Below are 18057 nucleotides of genomic sequence, written 5' to 3' on the forward strand. Positions count from 1 at the left end.
TTTTCTTAGATTCCATATATATGTGTATACGGTATTTGTTTTTCTCTTTCTTTCTGACTTACTTCACTCTGTATGACAGACTCTAGGTCCATCCACCTCACTGCAAATAACTCAATTTCGTTTCTTTTTATGGCTGAGTAATATTCCACTGTATATATGTGTCACATCTTTTTTATCCATTCATCTGTCGATGGACACTTAGGTTGCTTCCATGTCCTGGCTATTGTAAATAGAGCTACAATGAACATTGTGATACATGACTCCTTTTGAATTATGGTTTTCTCAGGGTATATGCCCAGTAGTGGGATTGCTGGGTCACATGATAGTTCTATTTTTAGTTTATTAAGGAACTTCCATACTGTTCTCCATAGTGGCTGTATCAATTTACATTCCCACCAACAGTTCAAGAGGGTTCCCTCTTCTCCACACCCTCTCCAGCATTTATTGTTTGTAGATTTTTTGATGATGGCCATTCTGACTGGTGTGAGGTGATACCTCATTGTAGTTTTGATTTGCATTTCTCTAATGATCAGTGATGTTGAGCATCCTTTCATGTGTTTGTTGGCCATCTGTATATCTCCTTTGGAGAAATGTCTATTTAGGTCTTCTGCCCATTTTTGGATTGGGTTGTTTGTTTTTTTGATATTGAACTGCATGAGCTCCAGCACGCATTTTTAAAATCATATGAACTAGTTGAACAAATCTCTGTTAAGACCCTGTAGAAAAGGTTTTGATTTGAAGTGACAAGATTCTGGATCTTAAAGGAAATTGGATCTTTGGAAAAATCATATTGCAAAAGGAAATACTGGAATGTTTCCACTGCTGCTTGGGCTTGAGAGTGAGAAGGTATATCATGAAGTGTCCAGTTTTATTGAAACCACATGGAAGAATTGCAGGACAAAACTGAGGAGTATTTTCCCTCCTTTCCAAAACAAGTGTGACTCAGGGAGGGCCCCTTTCTCTAAATCTTCTGCTCAGCTCGAGAATTTGTGAGCTGCAGTCTGTGCACTGAAGATGAGATTCACTAACCTGTCCCTAGCCAACTTCTGGATTTCTATTAAAAAAAAATCCTTTCATTCAAAGGAAAATAATGGACATCATGCTGCAGTTTTCAACTCCTTACATTTGTGAACAGGCTTATTTATTTCAGGTGAAAATGAACTCTGTCCTTGTTCTAAGTTCATCCCAGAATTGAGAGCATACTAAAGCACATTATAAGCAACACATGCAGTCTAAGAATCTTATAATGATATGGTCTTAATTCTCCTCTTCCATCTTTTGTGCTATTGTCATACATTTTACTTTTACATGTTATAAACCATCAATATATTGTTTTTATTTTTCATATAGTCAATTATTTTAACAGCTATTAAGTATAAAGAAAATGTCCTTTATATTTACCTACATTTTAAGCACTTTCTCAAATCTTAATTTCTTTGTGGAGATCCAAATTACTGTCTGATATCCTATTACTTCTGCCTCAAGAACTTCCTTTAGGACTTCCCTGGTGGCACAGTGGTTAAGAATCTGCCTGCCAATGCAGGGGACAAAGATTCAATCCCTGGTCTGGAAAGATCCCACATGCTGTGGAGAAACTAAGCCCATGTGCCACAACTACTGAGCCCACGTGCCGCAACTACTGAAGCCTGCGTGCCTAGCGCCTGTGCTCCCCAACAAGAGAAGCCATCGCAATGAGAAGCCCACCATACCGCAGCAAAGAATAGCCCCCTGCTCGCCGCAACTAGAGAAAGCCAGTGTGCAGCAATGAAGACCCAACGCAGCCAAAAATAAATAAATAAATTTATTAAAAAAAAAAGAACTTCCTTTAACATTTTTCTGTAGCATAGATATGCTATTGCATTTTCCCAGTTTTTGGCTGAAAAAGCAGTTTTCCTTCATCTTTAAAAGATAGTCTTGTTGGGCATAGAATTCAGAGTCATCAGATTTTTTCTTCTCGCACTTTAAAGACATCACTCCACTGTTGTTTGGCTTGCACAGGTTTGTATATAACACTTTTTCCCCCCTTTGTCTACAAGATTTTCTCTGTAACTTTAGCCTTTCAGCAGTTTGAATATAGTGTGTCTAGTTTTTGTTTGTTTGTTTTTTAAATCCTTCTTGGCATTCTCTTGAGCTTTGTGCAACTGTGGTTTGATACATTTCAACATTTTCAGAAAATTCTTGACCACTATCTCTTCAAATATTTCTTCTGTCTCATTTTCTCTCTCCTTCTGGAATTCAAATTACACATATATTAGACCACATGATTTTGTCCCACATCTTTTGAGTGCTGTGTTGTTTCTGGGTTTTTTGCTCTTTTTTTTTTGAGCTTGAGTTTGGATAATTTCTATTTACCTACCTATCAACAACTTCACTCTTTCTTTCCTTGGCTGTGTCAAATCTGAATGTGTCTGTAGAAGACATTCTTATAATTTGTTATCCTGATTTTTTATTCTACCATTTCATTTGACTCTTTCTTATAGCTTCTTTTTTTCCTTTTTTTTTGGCCGTGCCACGAAGTATGTGGGATCTTAGTTCCCTGACCAGGGACTGAACGTGCACCCCCTGCAGTAGAAGCGTGGAGTCTTAACCACTGGACAGCCAGAGAAGTCCCTCTTCTAATTTCCTTGTCTGTTCATTCCTGTTCCTCACCTTTTCCACTGAGAGTTAACATGTTACTCACAATGATTTTATTTATTTTTTCTCATAATGATTTTAGATTTCCTATCAGATAGTTCCAATATTCATGCAACCTCTAAATCTGGTTCTGATTGCTTTGTCTCTTGACAATGGGTTTGGAAGAGCTTTTTTGCTTTTTCCTATCTTGTACTTACTGATATCTTGCTGCTCATAATGCGTAGAACAGTAGAGATTGAGATACATAGTATTTATTACTGGATATGACACCTCTTCTGCTGGCCTGTAGAGGGTTGAGTCAGTATAGTTAGGAATTGAGGTGGGTTTGTCTTTTGTTGTTGCTACGTTTACCACTGGTTTTAAATTTCACTGGATTTACCTTGTGGTTAGGGTGAGAATTGGTTTACTAGAGACTTTTTCTCAATGTTCTGCTTCTACCTTAAGTCTTCTCTATTAGTTTGTTCCTCACAAGTGGTCTCTCCCTGCTCTTGCGCCTTCCCCCCACCATACACTTCTGTTGCTTGTTACCTGGTACTTGTTATTTGGTGCTTGCCGGGGGGTGGGGAGGGCAGTGAGAGGCTGGAAGAGCTTTCTGTATTCCTGCTTCAGCCTCAGGTTCAGCCAGACCCTGTCTCTCTGGTCTCAGGAATGGAGTTTTCTCAGTGATCCTGTACCTCACCCAGAGGTAGGAACCTGTAATGGACGGAAACTTCACTTTTACTTGATAAGCACTGAATAATAAACTCATTTTATAGTATAACATTATCTTCCCTCAAACAAAAATCTCCTGTTGGATTCCTTTTGTAGGGATCCATTAAAGGTGATGCTTTCTTCTTTGAGGTGAATCTGCTCCACTTCAGATTAATTTTATCTGATTATGAACCTCCCCACTCCAGTTTCAAGAGTAAAAGTAAAATCTTTCTTAGTATTTTTAAGATTGAGTGGAACCAGTAATATGCTCCCAACATAGCTAGAGACTTCTCACTCCCCACTGATAATCCTTTTCATTCTCTACTAGTACAGTCTTTGAGAATTTTTTTTTTTTAACATTTAGTTCCATTTCAGCCCAGGTGATCTAGATTTGAAACCTATAGGCCTATAGGCTAGTAGTTCTCAAATTTTATCTTGCATCATAATCCCTTGAGGGCTTGTTGAAAAAGACTGCTGGGCCCTATCTTCAGTTTCTGATTCAGCAAGTCTGGAATGGAGCCCCAAAATTTGCATTTCTAACAAATTCCCAGGTGATGCTGACACTATTGGTCTTGTGATGTTCTCATGATGATCTACTGATATAGATTAAATAAATAAATAAATATATAAATATATATATATATATATATATATGAACTGGTTAAGTCCATTTTCCTTAAAGGAGTTTAGCTATAGTAAGTAGTGACCCTGGTATATCTAGTCACTTAAGATATGCAGCAAAAATGGATGCATATTTTTAGATATAGCTGAGTCCCTTCAGCATGCTGTGCAGTGTTTATGATGCATTGTAGGGAATGCAGGCAGCTTGGGCCTGAAATGTAAGAAGGCAGTTGTGTTGCCTTTCCTAACTTAAACTTATATTTTAGGACATTTGCCGCCCTATACGCCCTATGGAGTTTTAGGCTTTTTCTCTCTCTAGCAAGAAGAGAAAAGGCAAAGTAAGGGGATTGGCTACCCCTTTTCTGATCAAATGTATGCGCCTGTCATCAAGGTGCTTGTTTCATATGAAAAAAAAATCCTTTTCCATTTCTATTTGACTTCCTGGTAAACTGGATTCGATTGGTCTGCATGTGTCCTTTTTCCCAGCCAGGTATATGTGGTATGATTGGACACATGGTCTTCTATTTTTAGACTATCACTGGTGTTACTCAAGGTTTGGGCTATATGATCTCCTTTTAACTATTAACATAGGATATCTACATTTTAGGTTCTCACAAGGCATTTTACTTTTGAATTCTCCATTTCCATTTAGAATATGAACACGTGATATTGCAATGCAGTAGGTCTCAAAATATGGTCCCTGGACTAGCAGTATCAGCACCATCTGCGAACTTGACAGAAATACTAATTCACTTGCCCCATCCCAGACCCTAAATACTGAATTAGAAAATAAAAGTGGGGGTCTTCCCTAGTGGCGCAGTGGTTGAGAGTCCGCCTGCCGATGCAGGGGACACGGGTTCGTGCCCTAGTCTGGGAAGATCCCACATACCACGGAGCGGCTGGGCCCATGAGCCATGGCTGCTGAGCCTGTGCGTCCGGAGCCTGGGCTCCGCAATGGGAGAGGCCACAACAGTGAGAGGCTCACGTACCGCAAAAAAAAAAAAAAAAAGAAAGAAAAAAAAAGGAAATAAAAGTGGGGCTTAAACTATATTCGAACAAGCTCTCCAGGTGATTCAAGCTTGAGAAACACTGCTGTAGGGGAATGATTAAGCTAACCACTCCTGGGACAAGAAAGATAGTGAACACTACACACTTGGATTATATAGTACTTTGATCTCTCTTGCAACTATGTCATAACATTTGTGGAAGCATATCTTATATTCTAGATTTTTCTTTTGAAAGCAGAAATAAGAAACGACCATCTGAAGAGAAATACTACCCCACAAAGTAGAAACAAATGAGGACAATGTACATTAGGTATATAGACCAACTGTAAAACCCATGAGAAAATTCCTTCCTGAGAAGTGCTCCAAAATGTTTATTTTGCCCAATGAACTGATGGGCTTCTTTTACATAGTAATGATGTTTGTAATAATCCATTTGTCCATTTCTAACTTGGTTGTCAAAGAGTTTTAGCAAATGTTTTACATTTAATTGAGTAAGTTTCCCCTTAGGAAACTGAGCCTAGATTTTCTAATATAATTATCCTCCCCAATTCTTATCTCTTGTAAAAAATAATTTTACAGCTATACAGTATGTGGCTTTATTATAAAGAGCTACAAAATATTCTTGAGAAGAGGGTATGGACAAAGATAGTAAAGCTCTTCAAGGAGCAAGTCTAGTGCACAGCATGTGGTCAATACATGTCTAAACAAGTCCCTCATCCAGCTCCCGCTGCCTCTCCGACTCTCCGACGTTCCCTCCTACTATTCTACTTCTTGCTCACTTAGCTATATAACTACAATAGCCTTACCGTTTGTCAAAACACTCAAGAACATCTGCACCTCAAGGCCTGTGTTTACGCGGCTCCCTCTGCCTGGACATGCTCTTCTCCCAAACACCTGCACAGTTTTTGCCCTCCCCTCCTTCCAGTTTTGGCTCAAATGTTTCCTTCTCAGTGAGGCCTTCTCTGACAAGCTCTCCCTCATTCCTGAAATCTCTTATCTTGCTCTATTTTTTCCATAGTATCTGTTGTCTTCTAATATTGTGTAGCTGCTTATTTTCAATCTTCCCATTCCTTGAATGTAACCTCCACAAGGCAGGGATTTATTTTTACCTGTTTGCCTCCGGGTGTATTCCTACCCCATAGGGCAGTCTGGCTTGGAAGCGCTAACAAGAACTTGAATGACTGAGACAAAGTCTGCAGGAATCAGAATGCTTATATTTAACACGTTACAAAGCTTTCTTAAAAACCTGTCAAGACTTTTTCCTCCACAAAATGTATCACAATTATTGATTCACTCTTCCCTTTGAAAAACATCAAGTAAACATCTACTATGTGCCAGGCACTATACTAACTGCTGAGAACAAGGATGAAAAAGACTTTGTCCTTTTATGGAGCTCATAGTACAGTAAAATAGAAGAAACAGATTAAAGAGAATTTAAAACCAGAAAACCAAGGTATGTATAGGGTGTCTGGAACATAGAAAATACTAAAATTTAGCTCCCCTCCTCTCTGGTTTTTCTACTACTGGTCACAGTAAAGGAAGTAGTGGACATCAGAGGTGCAGGCTAGCATGGAGTAAGAATGAGATGGGCAGGACTCTAAATTTCAGACCAAAAGAGTAGATGAGATTATACAACTCTTATGCAGAAGATCATTATGCAACAAGGTTAGCTGCATAACCTTGATCTGTAGGCTGATAAATGGCCCGGATGACCTCAGGATATTTTCTGGGAAGCATTATGTAAACTCTAAAAACATCCAAAATTAGGGATAATCCTGACATTCCAACAACTATGAATTTTAATGAAAACAAGAAATATGGGGTAGCGACTATCATTAAGTATTTACTAAAACACTTACTAGCCCATACTTACCAGCTGCCTCTTCTGTGGCAATTGCATTTTGTATGGCACACCTATACACTTCTTGACACATCCCCCCACTTTTGGTAACAGGAACTGGGGTCCACAGATGGATTAGATGCACACGAGTAGAGAGTCAGTGTTCCTGGAATCTGTTAGGATAGATGTGGCATGGTTACAGAGGTGTACTTTTTCCTTCTTTCCAATGGTTGAAGGAGGTCCTCTGAAATCCACCTCATTTCTTTCTCCCTTACTGACCCCAGAGTAAAAAAAATAGGTGTTTATGGTTAATTGGGTACATTATTCTAAAATTTTGCTTTAATATATTCTAAGAAGAAACAATCCTATTAAAAATTTTTACACATTAAAAGATTCTTTGGAAATACGTTATAAACATTTATCAAATGATCCCAGAAAAAGTAAATTACATTCTAAAGTAAATTAGTACTTTTAAAAGTCACAAATTATTAATGTAATTTCTTCAAAGTAATAATATAATAATTACATTTGTTGGGCATCAATCCACTAAGCTCAAGAACTGTTCAAGGCACTTTACATAGACATGTCATTTACTTGAAAAAACTGAGTCTGAACGGATAAATGATTTGACCAGCATCACACAGTTATAAAGTAGTGTAGGTGAGATTTACATCTACATCTGACTGAATCCAAAGCTCCTTCCACCCTGTCAAGTGTTTAAAAAATCAGTACCCCATAGGTTTTGAAAAGATATACTATGGATCCCACAAAATTTTGATTCAAATTGTTTGCTAAAATGCTTTCCTCCAATTTATAAATACACTCACATACATGTCAAATTGTAAAACACTGGAGAGCACATACACACTAAGTTATATTGTCAAGTTATCTCATTTTTGTGTGGAGCTTCTTATGTCCTGTACTTGGTCTTGATTTTCTTTAGGTCAGAACATACTCACACTAGAGTATACTGCTAGAGCACATGTTTAGCATGGTTATTGTGAAAGCAACTGAAGTTAAGATGCATCTGCTCAGTAATGCTCTGATCCTAAGAATTATATAGTAACAAGTGAGAGTCATGCTGTTGTCACACATATCTTATACAGACCTATTTTATGTTTTGAGTACAGGCATCCTTCAGTATCTGTGGGGGATTGATTCCAGGACTGCCATGGATACCAAAATCTGTGGCTACTCAAGTCCCTTAAACAAACTGGCATAGTACCGTTGGCCCTCTGTATCTGTGGATGCAGAGGGCCAACTGCACTTTCTTTTGGGTTGGGGTCATATCTGTGAGTTAATATGAATACAAATTTTATCTGTTTTATATATTGGTATTCCACACATTTTCAGTGGGGGAGAAAAATTTGCTGCTAAAACCACAGCACTATCAATGTTGCCTATCTTACTTGGGAATAAGAAAGATTCTTGGGAATTAAGCTCCCATCACCAATTAAAAAAATCTATTTTTGAAGGATGCAAAGTTTCTTTTGCATGTAGGTATATGAAAATCTTTTACAAATTTATGGTCTACTGGGCATAGTTAGAATTTGCGCCAGGAAATCAACTAGACGCTTGAGCATTAAAAGCATTAATCTTTTAAAAAATCCCATTACAGGGCAAAGGGTTTAGTTAATAATAAGTCCTAAATAGAGAAAAAATTAGTGGGTGTGGGGGCAGGGATGTGGGATTAGAGAAAGAATGTGGAAGAAAAAAAACCAAGAAACGCCATCCTCAAAGTGTAAAACGATCAAACTAAGTGACACAGGGGGAAAAGTCCTAGATTAGGATCTGGGGAAAAAACAATGGCAACCACCACTAAGTTTGAGTAAGAGCTCTGCTTTGTACTAGGCTTGGGATGTTGACCCAGTTAATAATATGTACATCTCAGCTTTCTCACCTGAAATTTCTCACCTTTATTCACCCAGCCTGTTGTAAGAATCAAATGAGGTATCCTATTGAAAAAGACTTGTATCAGAACAAACCTGTAAGAATAATTGAGCGTGGGGAAGGGGAGAGAAGGTAAATCCTTCTCTTTCCCACTCTCATTGTCACAGACCTGTAAGACAAAGTACAGGCCCTACAAGCTGAATATTATTCAGGACAAAATCTACTAATATTGCTCATTTCTTTACACATTTCCTCCGTTTTTTCCCTTCAGCCTTTTAAAATTTAGTTAATTTTTGTGACCTGTTTATTGGAATTTAAGCAGTGACAAGCTGTGACAGCCGGGCTCAAAAATGCTTACTTCTAATACACTTTAGAAAACTTGTAGTAAAATTTCAAATTATAGTAATAAGATAGAATTATTTATGTCACATTATAGAATTTAAAATTTCTGACTCCTGTGTTTTTAAATTTATTACGTTGTAATCTGCTCATTTTGGGGGTTTGGAACAGCAATATGACACTATGTCACTTACCTAAGAAAGCACTCTGTTGTTTCATAGCACATAGCCCCAGAGAACCTTTCTAAAAGGAAAGCCAAGAAATGTATTTAGGGACTTCCCTAGTGGTCCAGTGGTAAAGAATCCACCTTCCAATGCAGGGGACGTGGGTTGGATCCCTGGTCGGGGAACTTAGATCCCACATGCTGCAGGGCAACTAAGCCCGTGTACCACAACTATTGAGCCTGCATGCTGCAAACTACAGAGCCCACATGCCCTGGAGCCTGTGCCCCACAACTAGAGAGAGAAAACTCACACACCACAACTAGAAAGAAACCTACGCACCACAACGAAGAGCCCAAGCCACAACAAAAAGATCTCGCATGCCTCAACGAAGACCCCACGTGCTACAACTAAGACCTGATGTAGCCAAAAAAAAAAAAAAAAGAAAGAAAGAAAGAAAGAAAAAAATGTATTTAGCTATTTAGAGATATATAATAGGAAAATAAATACTTCATTCTACACCCAGTCCTTTTTGGACAATGGCTCTCATATGTACATTACCCCTGTGGAACATGCAAATTCAGACACACAGAGACCACACACAGCGTAAAACATGGAACATCACAGAAGAGACTGCTTATCAGTCAGCTTTCATCTTTTCAACCAAAGGTTTTCTCTATCAAGATATGGCTAATGGATTGTTAATAACTGTTAACAGAGTTTGCTCTGTTTTCTGCTTATAATGACAAAGTGAAGGACAACCTACAAGGCTGTTATTTCCTACGGGAAATACATTGCCTTAGTTTGGAGACAATTTGACCTCTGGATATTTTCTTCTTACAACAACACTCAGTGAGTGCTGACACTGGGAGTCATGACTGTTTCAGATTAGCCAGGAAAGACTAAGTGGTAATAAACCTTTAAGCAAAAGAATAAAATAGCCTAATGGATTAGTGAATATCTACTAATCCATTATGGATTATAATTCATAATCCGTATGAATACTCTCCTAGATAATTCTATCTTTGCATTTCGTTTGAAGTATTTGCATGTGAAATTTTCTGTATGGAGGACAAAGAACAGTAATATCTATCATTCTGTGAGCATGCACAGGGAAAGTACTGGAAGTAGAAACAAGAGACACAGGCTTACTACAAGTCTTTTACCGAAGTTCCCAAATCAGAAATGCCTCTTATCTACTTACAGATGTGTAGTAGATGGGGGTTGAAACTTGGACAAATCTAGGTTGGAGAATGATCTACTATTTTACTATTTTACTATTCAATGGAATATTATCCGTATACGTATTCCCAAGCCTATGTTTGCAACTACAAAAAAGCATAGGTTTAATTTGGAAGCCACAAAATACTTAGGTAAATGAAATCTTTTGCTACAAAGCTACTATCTTGAAACTCACTTTTATCATTATTTTTTACCCACTTATTATCATAAAAAAACTAGTTCTCAGATTCTGCACACAGACAGCTTTATGTAAAATATATAAACATTTGTCCAAATTGATACACAGATTGCATAAATATGGCAATTAAGATTGCATTTACAGATGTGCATGTACAATGTTGTGCAAATTATCACAATATTACAATTTCAAAAATTATTCCAATTGGAATCCAAGTAAAGCAATTAGTGAAAAAATACCCATGCAGAATTTAAATATCTCAGAACAAAGTTTTAAACGTCTTCAGTAAAAGTTCACACATTTAAAATAGTTTTATTCATTTTATTTGTATATGTCAAAATACATTTTTATTTCCAAAATAGTGGGTTTTGCAACTAGTTTCATGCAGAAACAAGGTCTGCTCAATACTACCAATAAAATCAATATAGCACAGTAGCTGTTCAGTTTTAGATACAAAGAATAAATAACCTAAATACAAAACACTAAAATATTAGAAACATGTATTTAATCATTCTTCACAGGCATCCAAACTTCACAAATATAATCCTTAGCATGCCTAACTGTTGTGCAACCAGAACATGTTGCAGTCACTCAAACTGACCAATTATCTGTATATTTTACGTCCACATAAGACCATGGAAATTCTTTATATTCAGACCAACCATTCATACAGTTCAAATATAACCAAAAATAAAATTCCCACAACTATCCTTGTACCTTTAAAAATCAAGAATCCTGAGCTTGGTAGTAAGAGCATAACCTTATATCTTCATAAAACCAATCAAGAAAGAGAGGACTTAAAATCCTGCTTACCAAAACACCTTTTCCCAACCCCAAAGTAATCTAAAATAGGCAGTAGAACACAATGACCTTTTAAAATGAAGGGGGTACAAATTCACATTTAATATAGTATACAATACAATCAATAATACAATTAGCTACTATAAGCTTTACAATGTACAATTTATTCAAATGGCTGAACTGTTCAGTGGTTAAGGAGACAGTTATGTGCCAGAAAGATAGAGTATTTTTTGCATGGTTTAATGAAAATATAAAAGCTATTTGTCCAAATAAAAGCCATCTTCATATGTACTTGGTTTTGCTTTTTTTTAAAAAAAGGCCACTGAAATGTATAAAATGGTCTGAACATGATGGTGGTATCAAAGTCAATGCCTCTTCACATGGCAATAACAGTGCATTTAACACGAACTCACGTTAAGTCTGCAAATGATTTCATAGCATTACTTTGGCTAGCACAACAGTTATAGACAGCACTCAGATAAATACAGGTATGTGAAATGTGAAGTAATTACCTTATGGAACTTTAATTATGGTTGAATACTATCAAATGAAAACTGCAAATAAAAGTAAAAGCATTTTACAGTAGAAAACTTTTGTAAAGATAGGGCTCCACATAAACGTGTTATTTTAAAAGTCTTTATATCACATTGTTAGCAAATTTTGTTTTTAACACTATTATGGAGTAGCCTACTTTGCATTAACAGACATTTGAAATAAGAAAACAGTCAAGCATGCCATGTGGTGGTCTAAAAATCAAAACAATACACCTATTTATATATACAGCATCACTCAGTACCTGCTAAAATGAATGTGAAGATTAAAGAATCTAACATCTTATACTACAATAATAAAAAACAAACAAAACAAAAGTGACCAATGAAGGCAGAAAACAGGACTTAAAAGAATCTAATCTCAACTGACTTTAAAGCATTCATATAAGGAATAAATGCATATTGCACAAACAGTGAAAGCAAATGTTCCACCAAGCAATTCAGTTCCAGGTGGGGGACAACACAGCATTAGCCTAATATATGACAATGATCTCAGAAGAGCAAGTGTTCTTTTCTGTAAATGAGAAAGCTGTGAGACAGGAGAAGAGTCTGCCACATGAAGAGTTAGAAGGAAAAAATACAAACCCAAACTCAGATGAAAAGCAAAAAAAAAAAAAAAAAAATTAAATATCGAAAAACTGGAAACTGTGGCACATCAAAAAATGCTGAATAACTGTCTTCTGTGAGAGCTGAGTTTTTGTTGACACAAAAGTATTTATGTACAACTAAGGCTTACTGGTTAAATATCTGAGGCATATCTGGCCTTGAACACTTTCCTTATATGCTGGAGCTGTAAACAAGTTTTCTCAGTCATAAAAAAAAATCTTCTCAGCAGCTGCATTAACATGAAACAATGGTCTTGATACAAGGAAAAAAAAAAAAGAAAAACACCAGAAAATTAAACAAAACAAAACTCCTAGATAAGAGGGCATTTGGCAGGATATCCAAAAATGACAGTCTCCAAGGATTCTTCCCAGGCTTCCAGTGACTGTCAATTATGGTCCACTGGGTTACTAATATGTGCAATTCCAATTACTTGCTGCTTTTTCTTTTTTTATTTGGAAAGTTTGCTTATAACTCTGATCAAGGCCCCATTTTCATCCTTTAGCCTCTGGTTGTCTGCTTTTAGGTCTGGTAACATCTATGAGAGGAAAAACAGAAGAGAAAGTTTTAATTCAATAAAAAGATAAAATATGATTCTTAATAAATGTTATATTTTTACCACAAGACACATGAACAAGCTTTGTCAGTTATATATATTTCTAGTGACTAAAACATGTATCAGGAAGAACCCCCCCCATTTGTGAAGCTAATTAGTTTAATAAATGATGAAATGAAAGGTTTATTCTCCCAAAGTTATCAATTGAAATGTACTAAATCACTTGACATTATGAGTCACGAGCACACCATATTAGAGCAGCCAAGGAAAGGAAGCCTATTTTTGTTAGGATAGGCTCTTAAAGGGAATTCCTTTAAGAGTTCCTGTCAGCCTAAATTAAGGCCTTTTGCTTTATTTATGTCAGACCTCAAACCATACTGTTATTCCACAAGAAAACCAGCTTATTTAGGGAAGTTTTGAGGGAATTAGACTTGTTCTAAATTATTAAAATTCCTTAAATGATTTACCTTGTACTAAGTTTAAGTGCCTAGTACAATGTCTGATCCAAGATAAGTGCTCAATTAAATGGTAACAAAGCAATTATTACTATCATTAGAATAGTATAAAATAATTTATAAGCCAAAGTAGTAAGTCTGAATTTATAAAAATATTCAAGCATAGAAAAATATAGTAGTATTTGGAGTAAATAGAAAAACACACCCTTACATCCTGAAAACAAAACTATTTTTTGTTTTACAGACAAACTGAAGGAGGGGGTGGAATTATTATAAGTTAATTGGATTTTCTACTAAGAATGATTTAAATCACATGTGCTCTGCCAGATTTGCTTGGAAATGGAATAGCTTATATTTTAGACATTAAAATATACTTTCCAAGATATTTAGGTCTCTTTCCTCAGCTTTCAAAATGTACTAGGTTATCAAATTAGATAAAAGTAAAACTACTTGCAAAATTACCTTAAGCAAAATCTTTATGAAGAGTTTAATATTATGTGGAACCAATCAATTCTTACCTGTGCTCAGAATGCAGGGATATAAAATACAGTAATCTGAAGTTTATTAGGATAACTAATAAGTTTATTAGGATACCGCTGTTAATAGAGAACTACGTGAATATTAACGAAGATGGTTCTGACTGAAAATGACATTATTTTGAAAAGCAGATAATTCATGTTTAATCTTCGGCTTCAACATATATTAATTATGTGTAAAATACATGTTCCATTTTCTTTCTAGTAAAGAGTTTTAAACAGCCATATTTTTAAGTGCTAAAATATTCGTAGAGCCAAAATGTGCATTAGCTTTGCAAAAGTGCAGACAAGTCTTTTATCTAAATGCCTCGATCATTCCCTCAGTTTACTGCAGTTTATCAGTCACAATACACAATTAGTGACACTTTCTAACATTCTGAGAAGCCATGCATAATTAAACAGTTATATGATAAGCTCCAGACACAATGGCATTAATTTGTAAAAGTGAGCTCAAGACACGCTTACTAATACAAAAACACCTGCCTGGCTCTACTAAGAAGAAATGATGAAACTATAAATTATAGATTCACAGACTGCAGTTGCCTACAGAACCCTGAGCGCTTGGCTACCACTCTTGTCAAGGCCCTATTCTCAGTCAGCAGTCGCTCATTTAATTCTCTCAGAGTTTGAATTTGCTTTATTTGGTGCAGATTCTGCAGGAATCAGAACATAAAGAAATAGAAAATAAAAAATAAGAAAGTGGAAAAGAGTACAATGAAAACATAAAGAATCACAGATAACAAATGTAAGAAGAAAAAAATTAAGAGTCTTAAAAGAATATTCCATGAAATTTGCAAAAGTAAACAGTGTAGTTCTAAAATTCCTTATCAAACAAAATACACAGGCAAACAAAATCCAAAAACATTTTCTCCAAAGCCATTCAATCATGTTTTAATAAGAAACTAAATAATTCAATAGAAAAACATTTAAATCTTGAAATTCTAATTCTATGGGCATAATTTCCTATGCATTAGTCCATTAATTCATAATGTGATAGATATTTTATGCAAGACAATGTAATAAGAGGTAAGCAATTAACTATGTCATTCTTTTTTTTTCCTGAGAAGAATGTATCTTCCAATATTCAAAATGAACTTATTTTCACAGGTGATGCAGAGTTTGATAAACTGTACCTCTGACTGTCCACTACTCTAATGTCCTTTATTTTTATTTATTTATTATTTTATTATTATTATTTTTTTTCGCGGTACGTGAGCCTCTCACTGTTGTGGCCTCTCCCGTTGCGGAGCACAGGCTCCAGAAGCACAGGCTCCAGAAGCGCAGGCTCATCGGCGCAGGCTCACGGGCCTAGCCGCTCTGCGGCATATGGGATCTTCCCGGACCGGGGCACGAACCTGTGCCCCCTGCATCGGCAGGCGGACTCTCAACCACTGCGCCACCAGGGAAGCCCCTAATGTCCTTTATTTTCAAAAGAGAACATTTCTATAGTGATCCCTCCTCACCAGTTATTCTCCAAGGAACAGAGTATTTAAACTGCAACAAATAAATGATAAATCCCAAATCTTATAGTCATTATTGTCCAATTTATTCTATACCTGAACATCAAAAGTGCCATGAAAACTGATTAACAAAAAGATTTGGGTTTTAAATACTTTTCTAGCTCACCTAAAACCTGGATTTAGGAAGAAAGAAAAGCACAAGATATAGATAACTCACAAACTGTATAAGCAGCTTTAAGAACAATTAATGTAAACACAGTATCTGTAATGGTACTGTAAAATTTGAGTTTATACTGCAGCATGATTTACTTACTTTGAGCTCTTCTTCCATTTCAGATATTCTTCTTTCTAGAGCTCTTCGTTCCTAGGTGAATTTAAGGTACTAATGTTAATGATATAAGTATTATATTCTTAAATTTTCTTCTAAATTGTGAAATAGTGACACTTTAGAATAAAAAATTAAATCAGGAGCAGTGTAGAAAAAGATGCGATGCCAGTGATGTGTAAAGAGCTTTCCAAAATTTGAGAGAAATAAATATGAGGATCATTATTTTGTTACTTCCTGTAAGCTCTTTCTTTAAAGCTTTGACTTTCTGGTAAGATGCTACATAACACGTTTAAACTGTTTTTAGTTCACATAAAACTTAGGTTAGGGATAGAGTAAACCAATACTCAAGACTGAGGATTGAATAGAAAAGAAAAAAAAAAAGAAACTCACACAAAGATGCAATTACTCTATAGTGATAAAAAGCAGAAAAGCAAGAAGCAAACGTGCCTAAAATATCTGTACTTTAAATTTCAAAAGGATCTAAGAAATGTTCATCTCCTCCACCCACAATGTTAACTAGTCATTATTTGTCCAATTGACTTTATAGCTTTGTATTTAGTTTGATACTCTACATAGCATTAATGCAGTGAATCTAATGAAGAAGCAACTGTAGCATTTATTTTAAACTACCTTGTTTCAAAGAGTGATAGGCAAAGGCAACATACAGTATATTACTGCAGTGTACAGTTTTATTCTCCCTTAAATAATAAGCATTCTAAGGTGTTATGCAAAAAGCAAGCAGCAGTAATTAATGTGCTTAAAACTTTGGTTAGGTCATACCGCCCAGAAGATACTGACTCTTGCCGGTCACCTTTCAGATACAAACCATTTAAATTTAGTTTAATCACACTGAAACTATTTCTAAGACATTCTTTCCCAGATTAATAATTAATGTTGATATTTAGTAAAGCAGTACATTTACTGTAAATGTTAACGTTTTTAGAGTATGTGATTTTAAAAAATAGATGAAATCCTACCCATAGTCTTATAAGTACTGTGTTATTCTACTATTAGCATGTTTAAACATTATTACACAGACAAAAATGTTACTTTTGATAAACAGACCTTTCTCCTATTTAACAATACATCCATGACACATTCATAAAACCACTGCACTTCTCAAAATATTAGGACATATAATATTATATTTGATCCTCATAACTTTGTGAAATATCAGCAACAGCATTATTTCCTCCAACTGACAGGTAACAACCCCATCATTCTCAATTTTATTATGTGCCTTCAAGATTTTAACTATGTAGTGGTAAAGCAAGACAAGAGCACTATATACTGAACTGCCTCACTGCCAAACTGACAACTGTAAAGTTGCAGGAAATTTCTTATATTTAACAAATAAACTTATTACCATTTAAAAATATGGTTAAGAGAAAAAAAATGCATATAAAGTGCTTAATTCAGTGCCTGCCTGGTATGTAAAAGAGTGCTGAATAAAAGTTGGCAGTTATTATTAATACTAGGATTACCAATGTCTGTTAAACTGAAAGTAGATTAGCTACTTCATAATTTATCTGCATTTGACAGGCAGAAAGAGGAGGTCAGGTGAGAATGTCAGAATATGAACATGTATATATTGTAGGTGTATAAGCCTAGATGAAAAAAAAAAGATAAACATTAAACTGTCACTTATCTCTACATGATAGGGAGATTTTATTTTCATCTTTTGTTAAAATTTTTGTAATAAATACATTACTTTCACAAAAATAAAATATTCTTAAAAATGTGACTATCTCAAAAATAAATAATATTTTGATTAAGTATATGGTTATCTATGTCTGTCATCTCAACTATTAGTATGGATAAAAGAGAACTGAAAACATTTCTTTACTGTTTCACATATCTTGGATGTAAAATTCAGTAAGTTATACTGTGGTATAATAATCAACATTAAATTTAATAAAATAAGTGATTCCAAATTTTTAGCAATTATAAGTTAGATCAATAGTTTTTTAAATGGCCCAGAACAACGATTTTTAAAACCTCATGAAATCATAATAAAACTAGGAGTTATTATACGTTACAATTTAGTAAATGGCATAGACATTAACTGTTATGTTTATATATTTGGTATTTTTATCATTTCTCTCCTTTTTTGGGGTCAACAAGGTAAATTTTTAAAATGGAATGGAAGAAAATATTCTCATATC

At 35.3% G+C, this 18057-nt stretch overlaps 1 protein-coding gene and 1 long non-coding RNA gene across 6 annotated transcripts in view; both read right to left on the minus strand.

The window, feature by feature from the left end:
* Window positions 1–1788: 1788 nt before the first annotated feature.
* On the minus strand, window positions 1789–9372 carry LOC113620785 (uncharacterized). The gene is made up of 2 exons (XR_003432915.1): window positions 6826–9372; window positions 1789–3327 (listed from the first exon to the last, which is right to left on the minus strand). It is a non-coding gene; the product is annotated as an uncharacterized LOC113620785 (long non-coding RNA).
* Window positions 9373–10651: 1279 nt separating this feature from the next.
* The window catches only part of PPP1R12A (protein phosphatase 1 regulatory subunit 12A), a 151928-nt gene continuing 144522 nt past the window's right edge, over window positions 10652–18057 (minus strand). For 3 of the 5 annotated variants that reach the window (XM_027107095.1, XM_027107092.1, XM_027107094.1), the window contains 2 exons: window positions 15878–15928; window positions 10652–13095 (listed from right to left, as the gene is read on the minus strand). In XM_027107095.1, coding sequence (XP_026962896.1) covers window positions 13009–13095; window positions 15878–15928 — 138 coding nt within the window. In that variant the 3' untranslated portion in view covers window positions 10652–13008. The remainder of the gene's footprint in view (window positions 13096–15877; window positions 15929–18057) is intronic. The other 2 variants (XM_027107091.1, XM_027107093.1) reach the window with 1 other exon arrangement.

This window comes from Aethalodelphis obliquidens, unplaced genomic scaffold, assembly GCF_003676395.1.
Source record: "Aethalodelphis obliquidens isolate GAN/ISIS:26980383/991018 unplaced genomic scaffold, ASM367639v1 scaffold8, whole genome shotgun sequence".
Lineage (NCBI taxonomy): Eukaryota > Metazoa > Chordata > Mammalia > Artiodactyla > Delphinidae > Aethalodelphis > Aethalodelphis obliquidens.